The 21,826-nt window shown below is 43.9% G+C and overlaps 1 protein-coding gene across 4 annotated transcripts in view; it reads left to right on the plus strand.

The window, feature by feature from the left end:
* The window catches only part of CACNA2D4 (calcium voltage-gated channel auxiliary subunit alpha2delta 4), a 127,874-nt gene that overhangs the window by 25,200 nt on the left and 80,848 nt on the right, over positions 1-21,826 (plus strand). For 3 of the 4 annotated variants that reach the window (XM_037064783.1, XM_037064782.1, XM_037064785.1), the window contains 10 exons: positions 467-541; positions 1,343-1,432; positions 1,543-1,656; positions 2,053-2,131; positions 2,539-2,672; positions 4,207-4,284; positions 5,033-5,113; positions 5,672-5,746; positions 14,662-14,748; positions 15,281-15,352. In XM_037064783.1, coding sequence (XP_036920678.1) covers positions 467-541; positions 1,343-1,432; positions 1,543-1,656; positions 2,053-2,131; positions 2,539-2,672; positions 4,207-4,284; positions 5,033-5,113; positions 5,672-5,746; positions 14,662-14,748; positions 15,281-15,352 — 885 coding nt within the window. The remainder of the gene's footprint in view (positions 1-466; positions 542-1,342; positions 1,433-1,542; positions 1,657-2,052; positions 2,132-2,538; positions 2,673-4,206; positions 4,285-5,032; positions 5,114-5,671; positions 5,747-14,661; positions 14,749-15,280; positions 15,353-21,826) is intronic. The other variant, XM_037064784.1, reaches the window with a different exon arrangement.

Genomic DNA, 21,826 nt, shown 5'->3' on the forward strand with positions numbered 1-21,826 from the left:
TGGTTCGCAGGCTCGCACTCAATCCACTGAGCTACACCAGCCAGGGCAGGAGCACAGTTTCTAATCCCTGCACCCAGGCACTGGGGAGGGGCCTGCACTTGGAGGGCTCTGGGAGTCCCATGGAAGGCACTTGGTCTGGTCTTGGCGGCAGAGACCAGTGGAATTCTCCCAGTAACCTGCAGTTCTCTGTGTGCCCTAGGAGACAGGCATGACTCAGCCATCTGAGAAAATGAACCAAGACTTGAGGGAGAATTTTCAGAGTGAAGGCCCTGCTATTCTCTGTACTCCCACCTCTGTATTCAGAAAAATTACCTGTAGCATAGGGTTCCACAAGATAATATACACAGATGCCTAGGTGATCCCATTCCTGGCCACCCGGTGAGTTGTCTGAGCTTCATCACTGGGCCCTGACTTTCCAAATGGACCCTGTCTGTTCCCCCCTCCCCTCTGCCCTCTGCAACTGCAGTACAATGACTACATCCATTACATCGAGCCTTGTTTCAAAGGGATCCTTGTTCAGGCCCATCGAGACAATCGTGAGGTGAGTATCCACATCAGGTGAGTGCCTAATGCTTTGGAGCCCCTATTCTGCTTAGAATGGTGGGAGTCATCTATGCAGCTGCCTGGCAGCTCCTTTCCCCCACTCCCATGGCACTTGGAAAATGGCAAAGCCTATCTGCAGTTACCCACACAAACACACTCAGGAAATTGCCCCCATGATTACACTGCCTGCCTATTACAGCAAATAGTAGGCAAAGAGATATCTCCCATCTGGGAAAATGTCACTTCTCCAGGACTGGTTTGTTACTCTGTGGACTAGACAGCACTCAGTTTTCCCCTTTGCTTCCCACTGGGCCTTTTCACTGCAGCAATTTTCATGAGGAGCTTCCTCAGAAGGAGGAGAAATTCAAATCCTCTCTGTTGAGTCCCTTTCCAAGGACTTTCCAAGTCCTTGCCAAGGAAGAGATCCTTCCCTCTGTGTCTGGGGAATTTAAGTGTGGCTTCCTCTGAATTCCAGCTTTAAGTTGGAGCCCCTGGCATCTCCACACCATTAGGGGAAGAGCGTGGATGATGAGACTGCTGGGGACCTGGGATTCTGGGCATTGGTCTAGGCTGGCCTACTCGCTCTGGTTGGATCCACACGGCATTTCTTTCCAGTAGCAGGGACACATTTGTGCCCAGCCACTCACACTCTCAGCTTATCTTTGGGGCATTTGAGAACATCTGATGTGCGAGTACAACGGTAATATCCTTCTGGGCAACTAGCTCCAAATAGCCTCTGAAATCAAGTCCCTGGCCCACTGGATCCATTGACATGCCTCTGGTTTTTCACCTACAATAGCATTTCAAACAGCTGGTGGATGACCTGATGGTTAAAGGGGTAGGGGTCGTGGACCAAGCCCTGAGGGAAGCCTTCCAGATCCTGAAGCAGGTACTGCCCTTGAGGAAGCCAAGGGAGAATGGAGGGGTGGGGGACAGCCTGGAGGTGTGGGGAGGGCAGCTCCTAGCCTGTAGTCATGGAGCCACCCCTCCCCTGCACAGTTCCAAGAGGCCAGGCAAGGAAGCCTCTGCAACCAGGCCATCATGCTGATCTCGGACGGGGCTGTAGAGGACTATGAGCCTGTGTTTGAGGAATACAACTGGCCGGACCGCAAGGTTACTCTCCTGGTAGCAGGCGAGGGGTGAAGGGGTCAGGGCATGGGGAGGAAAAGGCAGGCCTGCCCTGAGTTCAAATTGTCTACCCACTAACCCAATAGTAAATTCAAATATCCCAGATTGGTGTTCCAAAATTGTAGCAACTCTAGGCACAGAGGACTCATGCAAGAGGGCTCAGGGGGAGAGACCTGAGTATTGTGGTGAGACACAAAAACTGCTCTAGCCAGTCCCAGTATGGCCTGGGCCTCAGGGACCTTTCTGATCCAAAGAAGTGAGAATGGAGGAACTAAAGTGGGCAAAGCACTTGACAGACATCAAAGACTCACATAAATTGTGTTAACATTACTTACCGCCAGGAATTATGGCTGCTTAATCTGTCTGTGTCTTGTGGAACAGGTTCGAGTTTTCACTTACCTTATTGGGAGAGAAGTCACTTTTGCAGACCGCATGAAGTGGATTGCATGCAACAACAAAGGTAGGTGGCAGAGCACCTCTCACAGCCTGTCCCTGAAAATAGACCCTGGGACAGAGTTGCATGCAAAAGGGGATCCCCTTGTAATAAAGGAAGGAGAGCGGCATTGCGAAAGGGGGAGGCTGACCCAAAGGCCCTTGCATTTGGGGCCCTGCAGCTTCTGTGGCAGCTCTGGATCTGGAAGGGCCCCTCACAGTTCTCCTAAGTTGAGGCAGAGGTTGGGCCTTTAAACTCCCATCAGCACCACTGGTCCATGGCTGCCCCCTGGAAAAGGGACAGCCTTGGAGAAAGCAGTTCCCAGTACTCTAGCCATGAGATGTCAGCAGCTGGAGAGAGAGTGGGCCCTGCAGAGGGGTTCCATGTGGAGCATCCAGCCTTCTACAACCCACATGGCCTATCCCCTCCTCCAGGCTACTACACGCAGATCTCCACACTGGCTGACACTCAGGAGAATGTGATGGAGTACCTGCATGTGCTCAGCCGCCCCATGGTCATCAACCATGACCATGACATCATCTGGACCGAAGCGTACATGGACAGCAAGGTGAGACCCTGACCCCACTCCAGAGTTAGGGGACCCAGGTCATAAGAGGTGACTTTCTGGGTGAGGAATGGGGAAAACAATTACGTCCTTGGGAAATGTGAAGGGGGTGAGCACTGTCCCCCACCAGCAGACCCACCACCTGAGTGCTGCCCTGAAGGCCCAGACACCCTGTGAGTTGACCTGTCCAGGGTGGCCCTTTGCGGACAGAGCCCCTCTGCTCCAAACTTGTTCACCCTCTTTCCCATTGTTCTTACCTCCTTCGTTGTCCTCTTCCCCACCCCATTATTTTTTTTTTAAAAAAAGGAGTCTGACCAGTAATTTAAGATTATAGCTTCATCAAGTGACCCCCTTCCAACCCCTGCCTGTAGGCAGCAATGATTTACACAAAGATGATGCATCAGACTGGGATTAAGAGAGACCTGGGAGTAGTGACTTAAATAAAAGTGTGCTTTTCCTTCATGTAAGAGAGGCTGCTGGCCCAGAGCTGATAAGGAGCTCCCTGGTCACCAGGGATCAGACCCTTTCCTGCTGTCCCCTTGATCATCCCTATGGACCTCTTGTTCCAAGTGGGTAGTGAAACTCTAGTTAACAGAAGCCATTCACATTTAGAAAACTTCACCTCTAAACTCTAAATTGAAAAATCTGATGAGGAAGGGGGAGGATACCTGACAGTTAAAAGCTCTTCATTCTCTGAGGTCTACCGTAGACCTCCATGGCTGGGCAAGCTCCTTTAGTTGATCCTGAGGAAAGTCAGACCTATCAGACACACCTGCACATACTACTTCTCAGGGTCTATCTTTGTGGTAAAGCAGGAACATATGTGGAGCCTCTGCCAAGGGGACTGGAGGAGCCAGCACAATGAGATGAGGAGTTAGGCCATCTTGGATGCTGGGAATGATGTGGCCCAGGCATTCTGAGTGAGGAATAGGCTGTGGGCTCATCGTGTGTGTGTGTGTGTGTGTGTGTGTGTGTGTGTGTGTGTGTGTGTTGTGTGTGAAGGGGGTGATGGTGACTGGAAGCTACTACAACCACACCATGGCCGGCTCTCATACTGTGGCCCCTCACCATGTGCTTGCATGTGCCAGTGGCTCTGCATCAATGTCCCTTTCCCTCTAGCTAGTCTGGGCTATAGTTTGTGCCAATCTTGGGTCTAAGGCAGAGATTTTTGGAAGAGCTCTTGCTTTGCTCACCTCTTTGTTTCTGGGCATGCCCGGGATGGGCCTATTTCATGGGTTCATGCTCATCCAAGACAAGAGGGCTTAGTGAGTGTGCTTGGGAGCCAGGCTGGGGGCTCTGGGATTTGGAGACTTGCCCTGGCTCAGAACTTTCCTTGCTGAGTGACATTGGCCTGGTCTGTCTCCCTAGCCTCTCCCCTCCAGACTTTCTGCCAGCTCCCCCTTTGCATAGAAGGGAAACCTCATTTGTGATTGCCCCCTCCTGTTGGAAAGTGACACAGTAGTTGATGTTGGTGACTGTGGGTCCTCTGCACTGTGAATTCTGAGCCCTCTGTCCTTTGTTCTTTCCTTCCTGGCAGCTCTTTACCTCACATGCACAGAGCCTGACGCTCCTCACCACAGTGTCTATGCCAGTCTTCAGCAAGAAGAATGAAACAGTGAGTGGCCACTCTCAAGAAGCTGCAGCAAGGACTAGAACTTGGGGCCCCCACTGGCATTTTTAGACCAATGGCTCTTGGCTTGGCCAGGTATCAGAGCCACATTAGGAGAGCTGTAAATGCAGATTCAAGGCCTTGTGCCCAACTAGCTATGTCAGAATCTCTTGGTTGGGAGCGGGCGGAGGATGAGAGCTGGGGTTTGATCTGGACTTCCCAGAACTCCCCAGTGATTCTTCTCAGCCAGCTTGGGGACCACTGCTTTGGGGATATAGGACTAATAGGGTCCCCTGCCAGCCTTCTGCAAAACCACACACGCTTAACCTACCAGTCTGGGAAGGCTGTAACTTGTTTGTAAAGACCTCTGGCAAGGGAATTTCTAGAGCCTTCCATCTTCCATCTGGTCAGGAATTGTTTGTTCCGGATCATAGGTGAGGGATCCTGAGATTCTGATCCTTCAGCTTCTGCTATGAAGGTGAATATTTCATTCAACTTTGTATTTCATTTGAATACAGCAACTTAAATATTAATGTTAGACGTTAACCTTTCCCAGCAGTTGAGATTACTCCTGGGGCCTCCCTGCTAGGTTCTTGATTTTATTCCAGCGAGCTCAGCCTAAAATCTAACTGCAGAGAAAGGACCACATATGACCTAAGGGGCTTCCTCTCTGGGGCTCTAGCAAGGCTGAGGTCCAGCCTGGCTCTGTGTTCAGGGAGGCCAGATCACCCTCTGACCCATTTTGTCTTTCCAGCGGTCTCACGGCATTCTTCTAGGTGTAGTGGGCTCTGACATTGCCCTGAGAGAGCTGATGAAGCTGGCACCCCGGTACAAGGTGAGCCTGTGTCAGGTCCCTGAGTGGTGCTCACAGGCTCCCCAGGAGCTGCCCCACCAGGCTTAGGAGCCTCTATGCAGACAGCACAGCTAAGCCTAGAGCTGGAATGGGGCCTCCAACCCCAGAGAAATGCAGGCATTGAACTTGGCAGCAGTGGCTTGAACACCTGGGACCCTTTGTTATCACCAGATCTGACTTGCTCTGTGGCCTTGGTCAAGTGCTTTCCCTTTCTGATGCCTCAGTTTCTCAATCTACTCCTCCAGGCCTTATAGTTCTGTTTTGGGAACAAATGAGATTATCAACAAAGCACCTAAAACACATGGTGGGAAAGAGGTCAGGTAATGATATACATTATTATGGCCGCTATAAACAGTAGAATTAGGAAAGGAATTCAAAATGAATGGCTGGAAGTGAAGCACTGGCTCAGTTATTTCCTATCTGGAAATCTCACTGCTGTGCACTGCCGTCTTTAACCATCCTGCAGCCCCAACCCCTCCTCAACTTCATTTCTCCAACACAAACAACAACTCTGACTTCCCTCCACCCTTGTCTTTGTAGCTCGGAGTACATGGATATGCCTTTTTGAATACTAACAATGGCTACATCCTCTCACATCCTGACCTTCGACCCCTGGTAGGTACAGATCTTATTTTCCTTACGATTTAAACCTATGGGATTTGGCATACTTCATAAAAACAGTTAAACTAATGAACACATGCTGAGCTCCATTAGGAACCCAGTGGGTAATATGAGAAAAAAATTAAGTCATAGTCCTGTGTTCAAACTGTTTATTACCTAGCAGAAGAGATGAGGCAAAAATACGTGAACTGATTGATGAAGAATCCAGAGAGCATGGGGTGAAGTGTGCAGTTTTCCCTGTTGGACACAGCCACTCATGTTCCTATCACTGCCTCAGTATCACCACACTCCCTCTTGGAGTCTGTTGGTGAACAAACCCAAAGAAGTGAGAATGTTGAGTTAACAATAAAAACTGTCAGAGGAGCTGTCTTGTGATAGATGAGGGGCAGGAGAGCCAAGACTCCCCTGATTTTGTCTTGGGATGTGTTCCTGAGTGCTCCTGACTCCTTCCTAGGTCCCTCCATCCTGATACAGGGACGGGGGGCATTTTCACATGCATTCAGCCAAACAACTGATGCCAAGAGCAGAATTTCTATCATTTTATCTAAAAGCTCTGCTTCCAGGTCTAGGACCTCCCTATTGCTCTACTTCTGGTTGCACCACTTGGCCACTGTCCATGGCAATAATGGCCTCGTCTCTCAGTGTGATTGTTGGGGGCATTAGCAGGAGGGGAGTTAGAATCATAGAGGAATATTAACACTTTCTCCTCTGCCAATCTTATACTGAATTGGAGTGTCAGCTGAGGACAATAACTAGCAGAGCACCTTTCTGAGAACTTACTAAGAGGTTCATCTGCCTCAGGTGCCATTTGGAGAAATGGTCTAAGCCACATTCCATTTCATTTGGTTCAGATGATTACTGAGTGTCCATAAGGCAACTGATTGAGCTATTTAAAGCAAACTATAGGGGTTCTGAGTAGATAGAGACCAGGATACACTGGAAACCACCTGTCTTCCAAATTCAGACTCTGCTGGTAAAGCATATGAACCCATAATGGGTCACTGACCTATACCAGTGGGTTCTGTAAGGGACAGCCCCAGTGCCAACAAATAATATTATTTCTCACTAGAGAAATAATAAATGTGTTGGTCCTAAAGCTAACTTGTATAATGAAGGGGCATTGGTCAGAAATCATCTATTACTACCTATGTAACCTAGACAAATATAAGACTTAACCTTATAATGCTCTGAGAATGCCATAAACAGAAGTTTATAATCTAATTAAGGGAACTGACCATACACAAATAGACTTATAGAAATGAAACAATTAGAGAATAGCACCACATAGAACATTGTTCCATAACAAAAGATATGGTAAAGCCAACGTCATGAGATCCTTAAGGAAAGTATTATTGATTTATGATAGGTATTAAGGAGAACAATAGTTGAGTTTTATAAAAATAGTGTGTATGCTCAGTAACAAATTGAAAGAGGGTCAAGAACCACATTTTTGGCCTGAAATCTTTCTATGTCAGTTAACTGGTATGACTAATTAACAAAGTGGAATTCTGGTCCTAATATGAAGAGCTAAAGATGCTCTTTCAGATATCATGGGGAATTAGGAAATGGCAATGAATGAAGAATTTTACAGTTTATTCAAAAGAAGAAGATCCAGAGTCAAAGATGGCAAGACAGTGCTGTTTGTCATGAATGTAGACCACATAAGGGCAAGAACAGAACATCACCCATGCATGGGTGAGGAGGAAAAGAGGAGAGTAAAAGGGAGCTACTGTTGTGGAGGTTTTACTACAGATCTCCTGCATAGGCAAGGAATGAGGATAAGCCTTTCTGAAAAAAAGAAAAATTAGCAGAAACAAGATGCCCAATGATAGGAGACTTCAACCATTCAAGCATCTGCAGAGAGGCCTCACTCTGCTAAAAGTAAACCCTCTTATTAATTCTTAACTTACCCTAATGAGAAATTATTTTCTTCCTTTTTAATTTAAATTATTTTTATTTTTCAATTACAGTTGACATACAATATTATATTAGTTTTAGGTGAACACCCTAGTGATTAGACATTATATAATTTACTAAGTAACCATCCCAATAAATCTAGTACCCATTTGATATTATGTATAATTATTAGTATATTATTGACTATATTCTCTAAACTGTACTTTACATCCCCATGACTATGCTGTAACAACCAATTTCTACTTCTTAATCCCTTCACCTTTTTCATCTTTCTCCCACTACCTTTCCATCTGGGAACTGTCAAAATGTTCTCTATGTCTATGAGTCTGTTTCTGTTTTGCTTGTTCATTTACTATTTTTAGATTCATTTGTTGAAACGTGTATTTATTGTCATTTTATTGTCCATATTTTTAATTTTTTCTTCCTCTCCTTAAAGAAAACCCTCTAACATTTCATGTGATACTGGTTTAGTGATGATGAGCTCCTTTAGCTTTTTCTTGTCTGGGAAGCTCTTTATCTGCCCTTCAATTCTAAACGACAGCTTTGCTGGGTAGAATAATCTTGGCTGTAGGTCCCTGCTTTTCATGACTTTGAATATTTCTTGCCAATCTTTCCTGGCTTGCAAAGTTTCTATTGATAAATTAGCTGACAGTCTTATGGGAGCCCCTTTGTAGATAACTAACTGCTTTTCTCTTGCTGCTTTTAAGATTCTCTCTTTGTCTTTAAACTTTTTAATTTTAATTATGATATGTCTTGGTGTGGGCCTCTTTTGGTTCATTTTTTGATGACCCCCTGCACTTCCTGGAATTCTATTTCCTTCATCAAGTTAGGAAAGTTTTCTATCATTTTTTCAAACAGGTTTTTAATTTCTCACTCTCTCCCTCTTCCTCCTACCAGTCCCCTTGATGCAAATGTTGGTATGCTTGAAGTTTTCCAAGAGGCTCCTTACAGTGTATTCATTGTTATGAATTTTTTCCCTTTTTGCTGTTTATTATTTATTTTTTATTTCATTATTGTTCAAGTTCAATTATCTGTCTTTTACTTCCATCCCAGCCTACCCCCCGCCAGTGCTCCCCACCTCCCTCCCATTTCCACCTCCGTTAGTTGTTGTCCATATGTCCTTTATACTAGTTCCTCTAAATCCTCCTTGTTTTTTCCTGAAATTCCCTTCCCTCTCCCCTCTTGTCACTGTCCGTCTGTTCTCTATTTCAGTGTCTTTGTTTTTATTTTCCTTGCTTGTTTGTTTTTGTTGTTTAGCTTTTTAAAATATATATATATATTATTGATTATACCATTACAGTTGTTCTATTCCCCCCTTCATTCCCCTCCACCCGCACACTCCCTCCCCCACCATTCTCCCCCCCCTTAGTTTATAACCACGTGTCTCAAGTTCTTTAGATTCTATATTTCCCCTACTATTCTTCCCCTCCCCCCTATCTATTTTCTATCTACTGTCTATGCTGTTTTCTGTGCCTTCTTCCCCCTTCTCCTCCTCCCACTCCCCTGTTTCTAACCCTCCATGTGTTCTTCATTTCTATGGTTCCACTCCTGATCTAGCTGTCCTCTTAGTTTGCTTTTGTTTTAGGTGTGGTTGTTAGTAACTGTGAGTTTGCTGTCCTTTCACTGTTCATATTTTTCATCTTCTTTTTCTTATATAAGTCCCTTTAGCATTTCATATAATAAGGGCTTGGTGATGATGAACTCCTTGAACTTGACCTTATCTGAGAAGCACTTTATCTGTCCTTCCATTCTAAAGGAAAGCTTTGCTGGATAAAGCAATCTTGGCTGTAGGTCTTTGGATTTCATGAGTTGGAATACTTCTTTCCAGCCCCTTCTTGCCTGTAAGGTCTCTTCTGAGAAATCCGCTGACAGTCTAATGGGTACTCCTTTGTAGGTGACTGTCCCCTTATCCGTTGCTGCTTCTAGGATTCTCTCCTTCATTTTCATCTTGGCTAATGTAATTATGATGTACCTTAGTGTGTTCCTTCTTGGGTCCAACTTCTTTGGGACTCTCTGAGCTTCCTGGATTTCCTGGAAGTCTATTTCCTTTGCCAGAGTGGGGAAGTTCTCCTTTATTATTTGTTCAAATAAGTGTTCCACTCATGGTTGTTCCTCTTCCCCTTCTGGTACCCCTATAATCTGGATGTTGGAACGTTTAAAGATGTCCTGGAGGTTCCTAAGCCTCTCCTCATTTTTTTGAATTCTCATTTCTTCATTCTTTTGTGGTTGGATGTTTCGTTCTTCCTTCTGGTCCATTCCATTGATTTGAGTCCCAGTTTCCTTTCCATCACTATTGGTTTCCTGTGCATCTCCCTTCATTTCAATTAGTTTAGCCTTCATATGTTCCTCTAATTTGTGACTATAATCAACCAGTTCTGTGAGCATCCTGATAAACAGTGTCTTGAACTGTGCTTCTGAGAGGCTGGCAATCTCTTGGTTGCTTAGAGTTATAGGCTCTGGGACTTTGAGTTCTTCTTGCACCATCTTTTGGGCTGTTCATGCCTGTTAGGTAGGAGGATCAGAGCCCTAGGTGTTCACCAGAGCAGGGCAACTCAGTCGCTGGGTTGTGACTCTGTATGTGGGGGCAGGGTCAAAGAGAAGCAATGGCGTCCCGTCTGCCGCCTCCCACCGCCGACGCCACAGGTGCTGCAGCTGCCACCGTCACTGGGGCCCGCATGTTTTTTTTCCCACTGCACGTGAGTGTGCCACCACCGTCAGCCCTCCATCACTGGATTTGCCCTCTGGGGCCTGCGTGGTCCGTCTCACTGTGCGCAAATGTGCGACCAAGGTCAGTCTGCCCCACACCCTGACTGGTTCCGGGCTACCTGCACTCCTAGGTTGGGGGATCCTTCCTGCCCTATCCTACTCTGCTGCTGGCTCCGCCCCTCTTACCGTCCCTGTTGAACGGTTCATTGTTGTGGGACTTCTGTATAATTCAATTTTCTGTTCTTTTGCTGTGTCTTTGTTCTCCAAACCTTTGTTGTATTCAAACTTAGTTGTGGGAGAAGGCACAGTGTTTCCGCCTATGCCTCCATCTTGGCAGAAGTGTCTGTTTAGCTTCTTGTTAAAGGTGAGATCATATGGTATTTGTCTTTCAACACCTGGCTTATTTCACTCAGCATAATGCTTTCCAGTTCCATCCATGCTGTTGCAAAGGGTAGGAGCTCCTTTTTTCTTTCTGCTGCATAGAATTCCATTGTGCATATGTACCATAATTGTTTGATCCTTTCATTTACTGATGGGCATCTAGGTTGCTTCCAGCTCTTGGCTATTGTAAATTGTGCTGCTATGAACATTGGTGTGCATAGGTTCTTTTAGATTGGTGTTTTAGGGTTCTTAGGATATAATCCCAGCAGTGGAATTGCTGGGTCAAAAGGCAGGTCCATTTTTAGTTTTCTGAGAAAGTTCCATACTGTTTTCCACAGTGGTTGTACCAGTCTGCAATCCCACCAACAATGAGATTAGGGTCCCCTCTTTTCCACAACCTCTCCAACACTTGTTGTTTGTTACTTTGTTTATGATGGCCATTCTAACTGGTGTAAAGTGGTATATTGTTGTGGTTTTAATTTGCATCTCTCTGATAGCTAGTGATATTGAGCATCTTTTCATCTGTCTCTGGATCTTCTGTATGTCCTCCTTGGAGACGTGTCTGTTCAAGTCCTTTGCCCACCTTTTAATTGGGTTGCTTGTCTTCTTCTTAGAGTGGAGTAATGTAAGTTCTTTGTATATTTTGGAGATTAAACCCTTGTCTGAGGTATCATTGGCAAATATGTTTTCCCATACAGTTGGTCCTCTTTTTATTTTAATACTGTTTTCTTTAGCCATGAAAAAGCTTTTAATTTTGATGAGATCCCATTTGTTTATTCTTTCCTTTATGTCCCTTGCTCTAGGGGACATATCAGTAAAAAAGTTGCTGCATGAAATATCTGAGATTTTCTTGCCAATGTTCTCCTCTAGGACTTTAATGGTGTCACAGCTTATATTTAAGTCTTTTATCCACCTTGAATTTATTTTGGTGTATGGTGTAAGTTGGTGCTCGAGTTTCATTTTTTTACACATAGCTCTTCAGTTCTCCCAACACTATTTGTTGAAGAGGCTATTATTAGTCCATTTTATGTTACTGCCCCCTTTGCCGAATATTAATTGGCTGTAGAGATTTGGGTTTATTTCTGGGCTCTCTGTTCTGTTCCATTGGTCTATGTGCCTGTTTTTATGCCAGTACAAGGCTGTTTTGATTACAGTGGCCTTGTAATACAGTTTGGTATCAGGTATTGTGATCCCTCTGACTTTGTTCTTTTTTCTCAAAATTGCAGCTGCTATTCGGGGTCATTTATTGTTCAATATTCACAAATCAGTAAATGTAATACATCACATAAACAAAAGCAAAGACAAAAATCACATGATCATATCAATAGATGTGTAAAAAGCTTTTGATATGGTACAACACCCATTTATGATAAAGGCACTCAGCAAAGTGGGAATAGAGGGAGCATTCCTCAACATAATAAAGGCCATATATGCGAGACTTACAGCCAACATCATACTCAATGGGCAAAAACTAAAAGCTTTTCCACTAAGATCAGGAACAAGACAAGGTTGTCCACTTTCACCACTTCTATTCAATATAGTATTGGAAGTTTTAGCCACAGTGATCAGACAGGAAAAGGAAATAAAAGGCATCCAAATCAGAAAGGAGGGAACAAAACTGTCACTGTTTGCAGATGACATGATAGTGTACATGGAAAATTCTATAGACTCTACCAAAAAACTGCTCTACCCAATAAATTAATTTGGCAAAGACAGGAGGACACAAGGTCAATATCCAGAAATCAAAGGCATTTTTGTATACCAACAATGAAAAAGCAGAAGCAGAAATCAAGAAAAAATCCCATTCGATATAGCAAAAAGAAAAATAAAATACCTAGGAATACACTTAACCAAGAACGTAAAAGACCTGTATGCAGAAAACTACACAACACTGAAGAAAGAAATCAAGGAAAACACAAACAAATGGAAACATATACCGTGTTCATGGATTGGAAGAATTAACATCATCAAAATGTCCATACTACCCAAAGCAATTTACAGATTCAATGTAATACCTATTAAAGTACCAATGAAATACTTCACAGACATAGAACAAACACTTCAAAAATTTATATGGAATCCTTTTTGCTGTTTTGATCAGGTGTTTTTGCATCCTTATATTCCAAATTGTTGGTTTGATTCTCAGCTTCATCTACTCCACTGTTGATCACCCATAAATTATTCTTCATTTCAGTTAGTGTATTCTTCATTTCTGACTGGTTCTTTTTTTATGGTTTCCATGTCCTTTTTTATGCTGTTGAAGTTCTCTGTAAATTCAACTACTTCCCCCCTAAGTTCATTGAGTATTCTTATAACCAGTGTTTTGAACTCTGCATCTGGTAGATTGCTGGTATCCATTTTGTTTAGTTTTTTCTGTTCTTTTAATTGGGTCATGTTTCTTTGTTTCCTCATTTTGACAGCCTCCTTGTGTTTGTTTCTATGTATTAGGTAGAGCTGCTACAATTCCTGATCTTGATAGAGTGGACTAACGTAGTAGGTACCCTGTAGGGAGTTGCTCAACCTCCCCAATCACCTAAACTCTGCACTCCAGGTGCACCCCACCACCACTGTGCAGCTGTGTACACCCTTGATTGTTATTGGTACATCAATAGGACAAATATACCCCCAGGCCAATCAGCTACAAGGACTGGCTATGACCACCAACCACTGTGGAGGATTAGCTGTACAGGAACCCATTCCACAGAACAGGACTCACTTCAGCAGGGTTCTGGTGCCTGCTGAGTCTGCCCCTTGAGTGTGTTTTTGTGGAGGTAGTCAGGTGGCACTTCAGTGTAGTCTGAAGTTGTCTACCAGGTGTGCTGGCTCTGGGACATCCCAGGAGGTGCAGACCAAGATCAGCTGCTGTCTGTGCTCTGCCCAGTGCCACCTGGCTTGAGCTACAAAGTGATCTGCAGATGGCTGCTACTTGTGCTGGGTTTGAACGTGCCCAGGAGAGGCCAAGCTGTGAACCAAGCAGCATGCTTGGTTCACAGAGGCCACATGCTTTGAACCAGCTGCTGCTACTGCTGGGCATGGGCCACTTAGCGAGAGGTACAGGGTTTGCTGAGGCCACATGCTGTTTGTTTTGAGAGATTTTAGTAAAGCCTGAAGTATGAGACAAGACAGGCCATTCATATGAAAAACCACTGGAAACAGCTTGGGTGGGCCTGAAAGTTGGTGGGCTGAAGTCCCAGAGAATCACTAGGGTGGGCAAACAATGTTAGCCAGGTTATGGAGACTCAGATATGGTACCTGCAGGCTCTGTGGGGGCAGAGCTCATGAAAAATAAAATAAAATAAAATAAAATAAAATAAAATAAAATAAAAAACAATGGCCTCTGCTAGCACTTCTGTTTATATGAAATACTCCATATGAAATACTGACTTTTGTCCTGGGCACTCCATTTTGGGAGTGACACTGACAAAATAGAGCATATTCAGAGGGATTTGAGGCATCTGTATATTGGGAATATTTAGCCTGGACATGTGAAGGCTTAGGAGGAACGAGCACCTTCAGAAATCTCAAGGGTTGTCAAAGGGAAGACAGTCTATGAAGCTCCAAGGAAAGAACTAAGACCAATGGGTGAAACTTACAAGGAGGCAGATTTCTGTTCTGTACAAGGGAGAACTTTCTAACATTCAGAGCTATCCAAAATTATGACACCCTAACTGGAAAAGAGGGAGCTCCTCCCATGGGAAATATTCACTCAGAGGCTGAGAGACCATCTGTCACAAATGTTGACAGGGAAGCTCTGCACTGGGTTAAAAGTTGGCCCAGATAACCTTAAGAAATCAGTGAGGTTTTTTTATCTTATAAACATACCCATAAGGCTTTATAGAAGAGATGAAACATGAGCAGGGCCTTACATTAACCTCATGTTTTTCTTCCTGACCTGCCCACTGTAGTACAGAGAGGGGAAGAAACTGAAACCCAAACCTAACTACAACAGTGTGGACCTTTCTGAGGTGGAGTGGGAAGATCGAACTGAAACCGTGAGTGAGGAAGTGGGAGGAGCTGGTGTACCTCTACAGCCAACACAGAGCCAGCTGCATGACTGGAAGCTCCAAGGTTGCTCTATGCCTCTCAGTGGAGCCTTTCCAAGCCCAACCCAGAAAATTCCTATAATGAGCAATTCTTTAAACTCTAAAAATATAACAATATCTTCCTGAATCACAAGGATTACCGAGGCTGCATGAGCTCATGTCTATAAGCTACAGAATTGAAGTTCTAGTGATGTTTTAGTCTGGTTTTGGGTGTCAGTAGTGCATCCTAGAGAAAATTACCTAGAAGTACTATGACACTATGCTCATTCATATATCAGTCCACTTTGAAACATTATCTTAGTGAATTTTCAGAAGTATAAGCTAAATGGAGCCTAGAATCAGATCACTACTACCTCTCAATATCCTGTTCAGAAGTAAAAGGGAAGAACCGAAAGTGTTTCTAGGGATCACCTTCAATCTGGTCAGTAAAGGTCCACTCTCTTGTGTGAAGGAACTAATTTTATTATCTTTCTTCTTAAAGCTGAGAACCGCTATGATCAATGGGGAAACAGGTTCTCTCTCTATGGATGTGAAGGTTCCACTGGACAAAGGGGTAAGAGCCAGGGTCTAATCCCAGGAGGCAATATTGACATTAATTGAGGTTTGGGATGGTGACAAGAAACTTGGACTTAGCTAAATTAGAGCTTGAGACTTGAGGGCTTGATTAGAGAGCATATCCAAGTGTGCCTCAGCCCCAGAAAAGCATCTGCACAGGACAAGGAACTGTTACTCACACCAGTGCTGGGTTCTTTGGTAACTACTGTCTGAGGCAGTAGGTCAGCCCAAATTGTTTACAACTCTTCTTTCTTCCTTGTGCTGCCTGCTACTTGGCCCTTTTGTTGTTTATTATAGAAAAGAAAAAAGCGACAGTTAATTTTGCAAATTTATAGCAAATAGGTACTTTTATAGTTCCTATAAAATACATTCTATAGGAAGATGTTAAAAATAATTGTTATTCTCTATAGCTGATTTTTATCCACTGTTAATCACAGATGCCCAAGAATCAATACCCTCACCAACACCATTACTATCTTCATAGACCTTCACATAAAAGATCATTTCACCTTCTCATTTAAAAGGTTCTGATGCATTTTCAGTGAATTTCCATTGTCCCTTGACATATTTACAAATGTCACCTCCTCCTTCATAGCCATCCCCACCACCTCCTCCTGTTGCCCATCTGTCTCAGCTAAAAGAACAGAGGCATCTGTCTACAACAATTAGACCCAAGTTCGATAAACACAAACCCCCATGAAAGGCAAACAAAAAGCACTGGGAAGGAAAAACAATTCATGGTATTCCTTTGAGATGCACGGACTGATTATCACTGGGACCAATATCTGATTTCTGTGGCAGCTGCCTTCTTTTTATAAGTTCTGGGCTGCGAAGGGCCTCCTTTCAGCAAACTGGGCAGTACCAGTGTTGTGACACCATCAGTTGCAGGCAGCTTCTTCTCTTGATCCAGAAAAAAAAAATAGAGGTTTCTTCCATGAGCCTCCACCTTGATCTCAACCAGACACCAGCTCATGTGCACAAGGGAGTTCTCACCTAGCCCAGCCCTACCAGAGCTTTTAAGCACTTGTTTCCATGCTATAAGGAAAACTTTAACATGCCCAAGGCATACGACAACTTTAAGACTGATTTGAATGTGGCTATACTGTAATGAATTCAGACCAGTTTATGAAGTGGGTGTGGTTTCCTTCTCATGCTGCCTTTGCACTTCTCAAAATCACCAAGGGAAAGTCCTAACCATATCCAAGCAGCCTGAACTGCTTCTGAAACCCCTGCCCATCCCTTTGAAATTTGTTCTTTGCTGCTAATAAATCATCCAAGTCAAATCTGCAATTTAACAATGGATTCTTAACACATGATGCTTAAACATAAAGAAATAGAGTGACGAGGACCATGGTCACACCACGATGGACATTTCATAATACATTCATGTTTGTGCCTTACTACTACTAACAAAATAATAATAACTAATAATTGCCACTAACATTTATTAGAAACTGGACCAAGCACTTAATAGGCATTCACTCACTTAATACTTACAACCTTATAGTAGGTACTATCTATCCTGTCCCTATATTACAGATGAGGAAATTTCGAGGTTAAAAATTTGCAGAGGGTCACCCAGATGATTAATTGCAAAGCTTACAATCTGATCCACATGGATCTGATTCTAGACCACACACTCCTGACCACTAATGTATAAAGCCTTTCTGTAGGACTGATCCTGAATTCTCAGCTCACCCTTCAGCCTTAACATTTCCCAAGAGTCTCTTTAGAATAGCATTACTATTTTATCTTTACAAGTTATTGTCTTCTTCTCTCCCTTTACCCCATCACATCAAAACTCAGCCCTCTTTAATCTTTCCTCTCTTTACTCTCATGCCAGAAGCCACTGAACCTGCACTGTGCACGGGGGATGTTTTGCTGGTATAAAGGCTGCTGTCACAGTACCCAGCCTCTCACTGCTTTGATCAATAATGATGTCACTCTTCCCCAGTAATGCTCCATTTCATTCACCACCAACTGCTCTGTCTCTCCTGCATGCCCTCTCCTTTTCACAGGGTAACAGTCAGTCTCTCTGTTTTCTTGCCTGCCAATCTTTCCCAACCCTCCCTCAGCTCAGTGGCGCATCTCACCTGACAAGCTTGTTCCTCAGTGGAAGCAAAGTCTAGACTAAGGGAAGTTTTCTTAAAGCACAGACCTCCATGGAAGCCAAACAAGAAAGTCCCAGGAAGGAAAAACAATTTACTGTCTTCCTCTTATCACTCAAGCCATCCTCATGGTGGGTGATAATGTGTTTTGTTGTTTTCCCCAGGGGATTTGGCAGGCATCCTTATTTCCCACCAATTATTCAGGCCTTTCTAAATCTCCCCTAAACTCCAGACAGGTAACTATGGTGACATGACCGTGGACAGTAGCAGCAACTCCAGCATGATTCAGAGCAGGACTCACAAACTCAAAAACCTATGGGGCCAGACAGGCCGTGTTCAGAAATGTGAGTGAGTGAAGCAGACAAGCCCCAGGCCCAGGGGTGTTCAGAACTAAGGCAAACTGGAAGTACGTGTGCCATCTAAAGAAGATAGCTAGGAATCCATATTTTTTAATGTGTGCATCTAATTCCAAAATGTTATAAACACATTCTGAGCCAATATCTAGCATATCAAACTTGTAAAGAGTCCAAGTTTGGCCTGCAGGCGTCCTCCTTACCACCTTGACAGAGAGCTATTTACCCCCAAAATGTGGACCAATATCAGGTATCATAATTCTTAACTCATCAGTAGCATCCTGGTCATATATCCTGGGACACAAATTAAAGGGAATTCAGAAAAGCAGAGTATCCTGGACCCTTTCACTTTCATGTTGTCTGATAGGTTAGAGCAAATACTTGGTAGTAGGGAAGGGAGAGAGGCACACACATGGTGTTTTTTACTGGCCTTCAGACTCTTCCAAGTTAACCCTGCTGAAGTGAGTGCATGGTTACACACACCCACACACCCACCAGCAGCTGGCACAGGCATTAGGGCAGCTTCACCGAATGTTCCTCTGCCTTCTAATCCCTATGCGCTGGATTTGAGGAGACAGATTAGAGTGCTCTGTGGTAACCTCTCATTCTCATTCTCTCTCTCTCTCTGTCTTTCTCTCTGTCTCTCTCTCTGTCTCTCTCTGTCTCTCTGTCTCTCTGTCTCTCTCTGTCTCTCTCTCTCTCTCTCACACACACACACACACACAGAAGGCAATCTACTAAAGGGAGAGATTGTTGTGACACTTCTTTACTTTCATGCTCCAAACCTCTCCAGCTCTCTCTTTCTGTTAATGAGATTCAGGTATATTCCCTCCTCCTCCTTTCTCTCTTTCTTTTGCTTTAGTCTTAAAAGGTGACCTCAAAGTTCTAATTTTGATCATGAGGGAGTAGTCTGCATTTAAACTAACCTTGCATCAGATGACAATTATAAATCTGAAAAATATATTTAAAAAACAAACATTTAAAGACACATGAAAGTGAACAAAAGCAGGCAAAACAAAGGTCAAAGAGGATTTCAGCTGCTGCCTATGGTAGTGGGGACAACTCAGAGTCTGAGTCCCACTGAGGTAGAGAAGCTTAGTAAACACCTCAAGAATTTTTTGAGAACACAGAAGAACTACATTTTAGGGGTGAAGATTATGTGTCAAGACCTTGGGGATTCACCCTAAGACTAACAATGAAGTTGAAACAGATGCAATTCACAAGCTCCATAAGCTCAGGTGACCAGCCAATAATCTATCTGCTGATAAAATAAAAATCAACACTCTTTAGAGGAAGGCAATATGTCTACAACGTATGCTTTACTCTAGTCATTATACAATAAAAATTATCAGACAAGTAAAGAAATGGGAAAATGTGACACATAGTTAAAAGAAAAAACGTCTTGAAACTGACTCAGAGATGACTCAGTTGTTTAAATTAGAGGGACATTGAAGCCTATATGATACATTTGCACAAGGAATTTTAAAAAGGTCATCGTAGCCCTGGCTGGTGTAGCTTAGTGGATTGAGCATGGGCTGCGAACCAAAGGGTCGCCAGTTCGATTCTCAGTCAGGGCATATGCCTGGGTTGTAGGCCAGGTCCCCAGTGGGGGCCACATGAGAGGCAACCACACATTGATGTTTCTCTCCCCTTCTCCCAAGCCCTTCCTCTTCTCACAAGCCTTTCCTCTCTCTCTAAAATAAATAAATAAATAAATAAATAAATAAATAATAAAATCTCTTTTAAAAAGCAGTCGTAATGAGTGACTAGATGAAGAATCTCAGCAAAGAAACGATTACTGTTTGACTGGAGAAGCAAAACCAATATAAGTGGTATGAATATAGGGTTTTATTCCAGGGGTTAGAACTTATGAAACTGTGGAAACTGGTGCAGAAGCCTATAGAAGGCTGGTATTTCTGCATCCGGTGGTGACCTTGAAGTCATCGTAGGCCAGCAGAGCCAGCAGCTGGGAAGGAAAGCTGGATGACATTTGGTGGAAGCAAGAACAAACTGGAACCCATGGGGAAACATAGGAACCTATGAGGAAAAAGTAAAATCCAAATTTGTCTCACACTACCTCCATCCGCAATGATGTCAGTGACCTGCAGAAGGAGCTAGAGCTTTTCACCTGAAGCTACAGGGCTCAGATGTCAGAGAAACTGAAGGAGGAGATCCAGTGGCAGCTGAGGAAACCTTAAATGTGGCTGTTTACCCAGGCCAAGCAGGTTAGCCAACAGCTCAGAGCGAGCTACACATGCCTGATACTTATCTTCAGCATGTAAAATGGTTCTGCTTCACTTCTGCCTTAAAAATCTCATGCAAGCTTCTCTTTTGGCCAGTCCCAACTTGGAGCCATACAGGGAATTGAATCTGGAAATGTAGTTCTAGCTTAGTTGATTTAACATAGTACAAAATTTCCACAATAACCAAATACAGTTTTAGAACAATACAGTATCTGAAATGAAATTTTTACTGCGTGGGAATTCTGGTCAAGATATCAGACTATGTAAACACTATGCTGAGCTCCTCCTATAACCATTTCAAAGTTACAACTAAGTTACATAACAGCCATCAGTGAGAACAACCTGAAGACTAGCTGGACAAAAGTCCTACAACCAAGGATATAAAGAAAAGGCCATGTTGAGACTGAAGGGGAGGAGACACAAAAAAGGCTTTTCCCACACCCATATGTGGCAGCACAAAATCAGGAGGGGTATCTCAGCACAGAGATGTTCCCTGAAGAACCAGGGGTTCCAGCCCAGGATTCCAGCATAGGGAAGAGAAGTCACTATAACTCCTGGCTATGAAAACCAGTGGGAATTGCAACTGAGTAAGAAAAGGGCTTCTTGAGTCTGAAGCCCAGCAGGTCTTAAAAGGCTCATGCTTAGCCTTACTAAAACTCACACCAGAGACATATGGGAGGGACTGAATTGTCTGGCTTCAGGATTAGGAGTGAAGGGACAGCTGGCTGGCATCATTGTTTTTTTCTGAGCCTTCTAACACAGCCTGCAGGAATAGGCAGGAGTCAAGTCTGAGTCTCCATCAACCTGGTTAATGCCATTAACTGCACACTGGTGACTCCAAGACCACACGTAACTCAAATTGTGGATCCACCCAAGCCTCTTTCAGTAGTTTTTCCATACAAAAAGCCTATCTCAGCTCATGCTACAGACTTTCCTAAAATCTCTCAGAAGTCCACAAACCCAAACAAGCAGCATCTGGCTTTAGCATGCCCTGTACCTTTTGCTAAGCAGCTGCAAGCCTGGCATTAGTGACAACCAGCCTCAGTTTGCAGCTTAGTCTCTCCCAGGCACCTCCAAGCTCTGCACAAGCAAGCAACCATCACTCTGTAGCTCACACCAAGTGATGCCAGGCTTGACATAGGCAGCATCTGACCTTGGCCTTCACCAGAGTACCTCCCAAGCAGTTCCAGAACTGACACACCTGTTGCCCAGCTTAAGACCACAACATGGCACCACCTAAACACCTCCAAAAAAGGTGCACCCAGTGGACTCAGCAGGCACCCATAAAGTGAATCCTCTTCAGTGGGATCATCCCTGACACAATAGCTTCTCAGACACAGTCATAGCAATTCCTCACAGCCAATCAGCCTGAGGATCAATCCCACCCACTGATGTGCTAACAGCAGTCAAGGCTCAGCTAAGACAGGAAGGCATATACAAGGAATAAGTTTGGAGCACCTAGCTCAGATGACCAGAGAAACTGTGCCACAGGGCCTCATAAGGCACCTACTATGTAAGATGCTCTACCAAGACTTGGAGACATAGGAGAGCTACCTAAGGCATAGAAACAAACCAGGAGTCAACCAAAATGAGGAGACAAATAAACATGTCCCAAATGAAAGAACAAAACAAAACTCCAGAAAATGATCTAAACAAAATGGAAACAATTTATCTGATGCAGAGCTCTAAATACTGGTTATAAAGATGCTCAGTAAACTTAGGGGAAGAGTAGATGAACTCGGTAAGACCTTTAACAAGGAAACATAGA

The sequence above is a fragment of the Sturnira hondurensis genome, unplaced genomic scaffold (assembly GCF_014824575.4).
Source record: "Sturnira hondurensis isolate 20B ecotype Veracruz unplaced genomic scaffold, ASM1482457v3 Scaffold0015509, whole genome shotgun sequence".
Classification (NCBI taxonomy): domain Eukaryota; kingdom Metazoa; phylum Chordata; class Mammalia; order Chiroptera; family Phyllostomidae; genus Sturnira; species Sturnira hondurensis.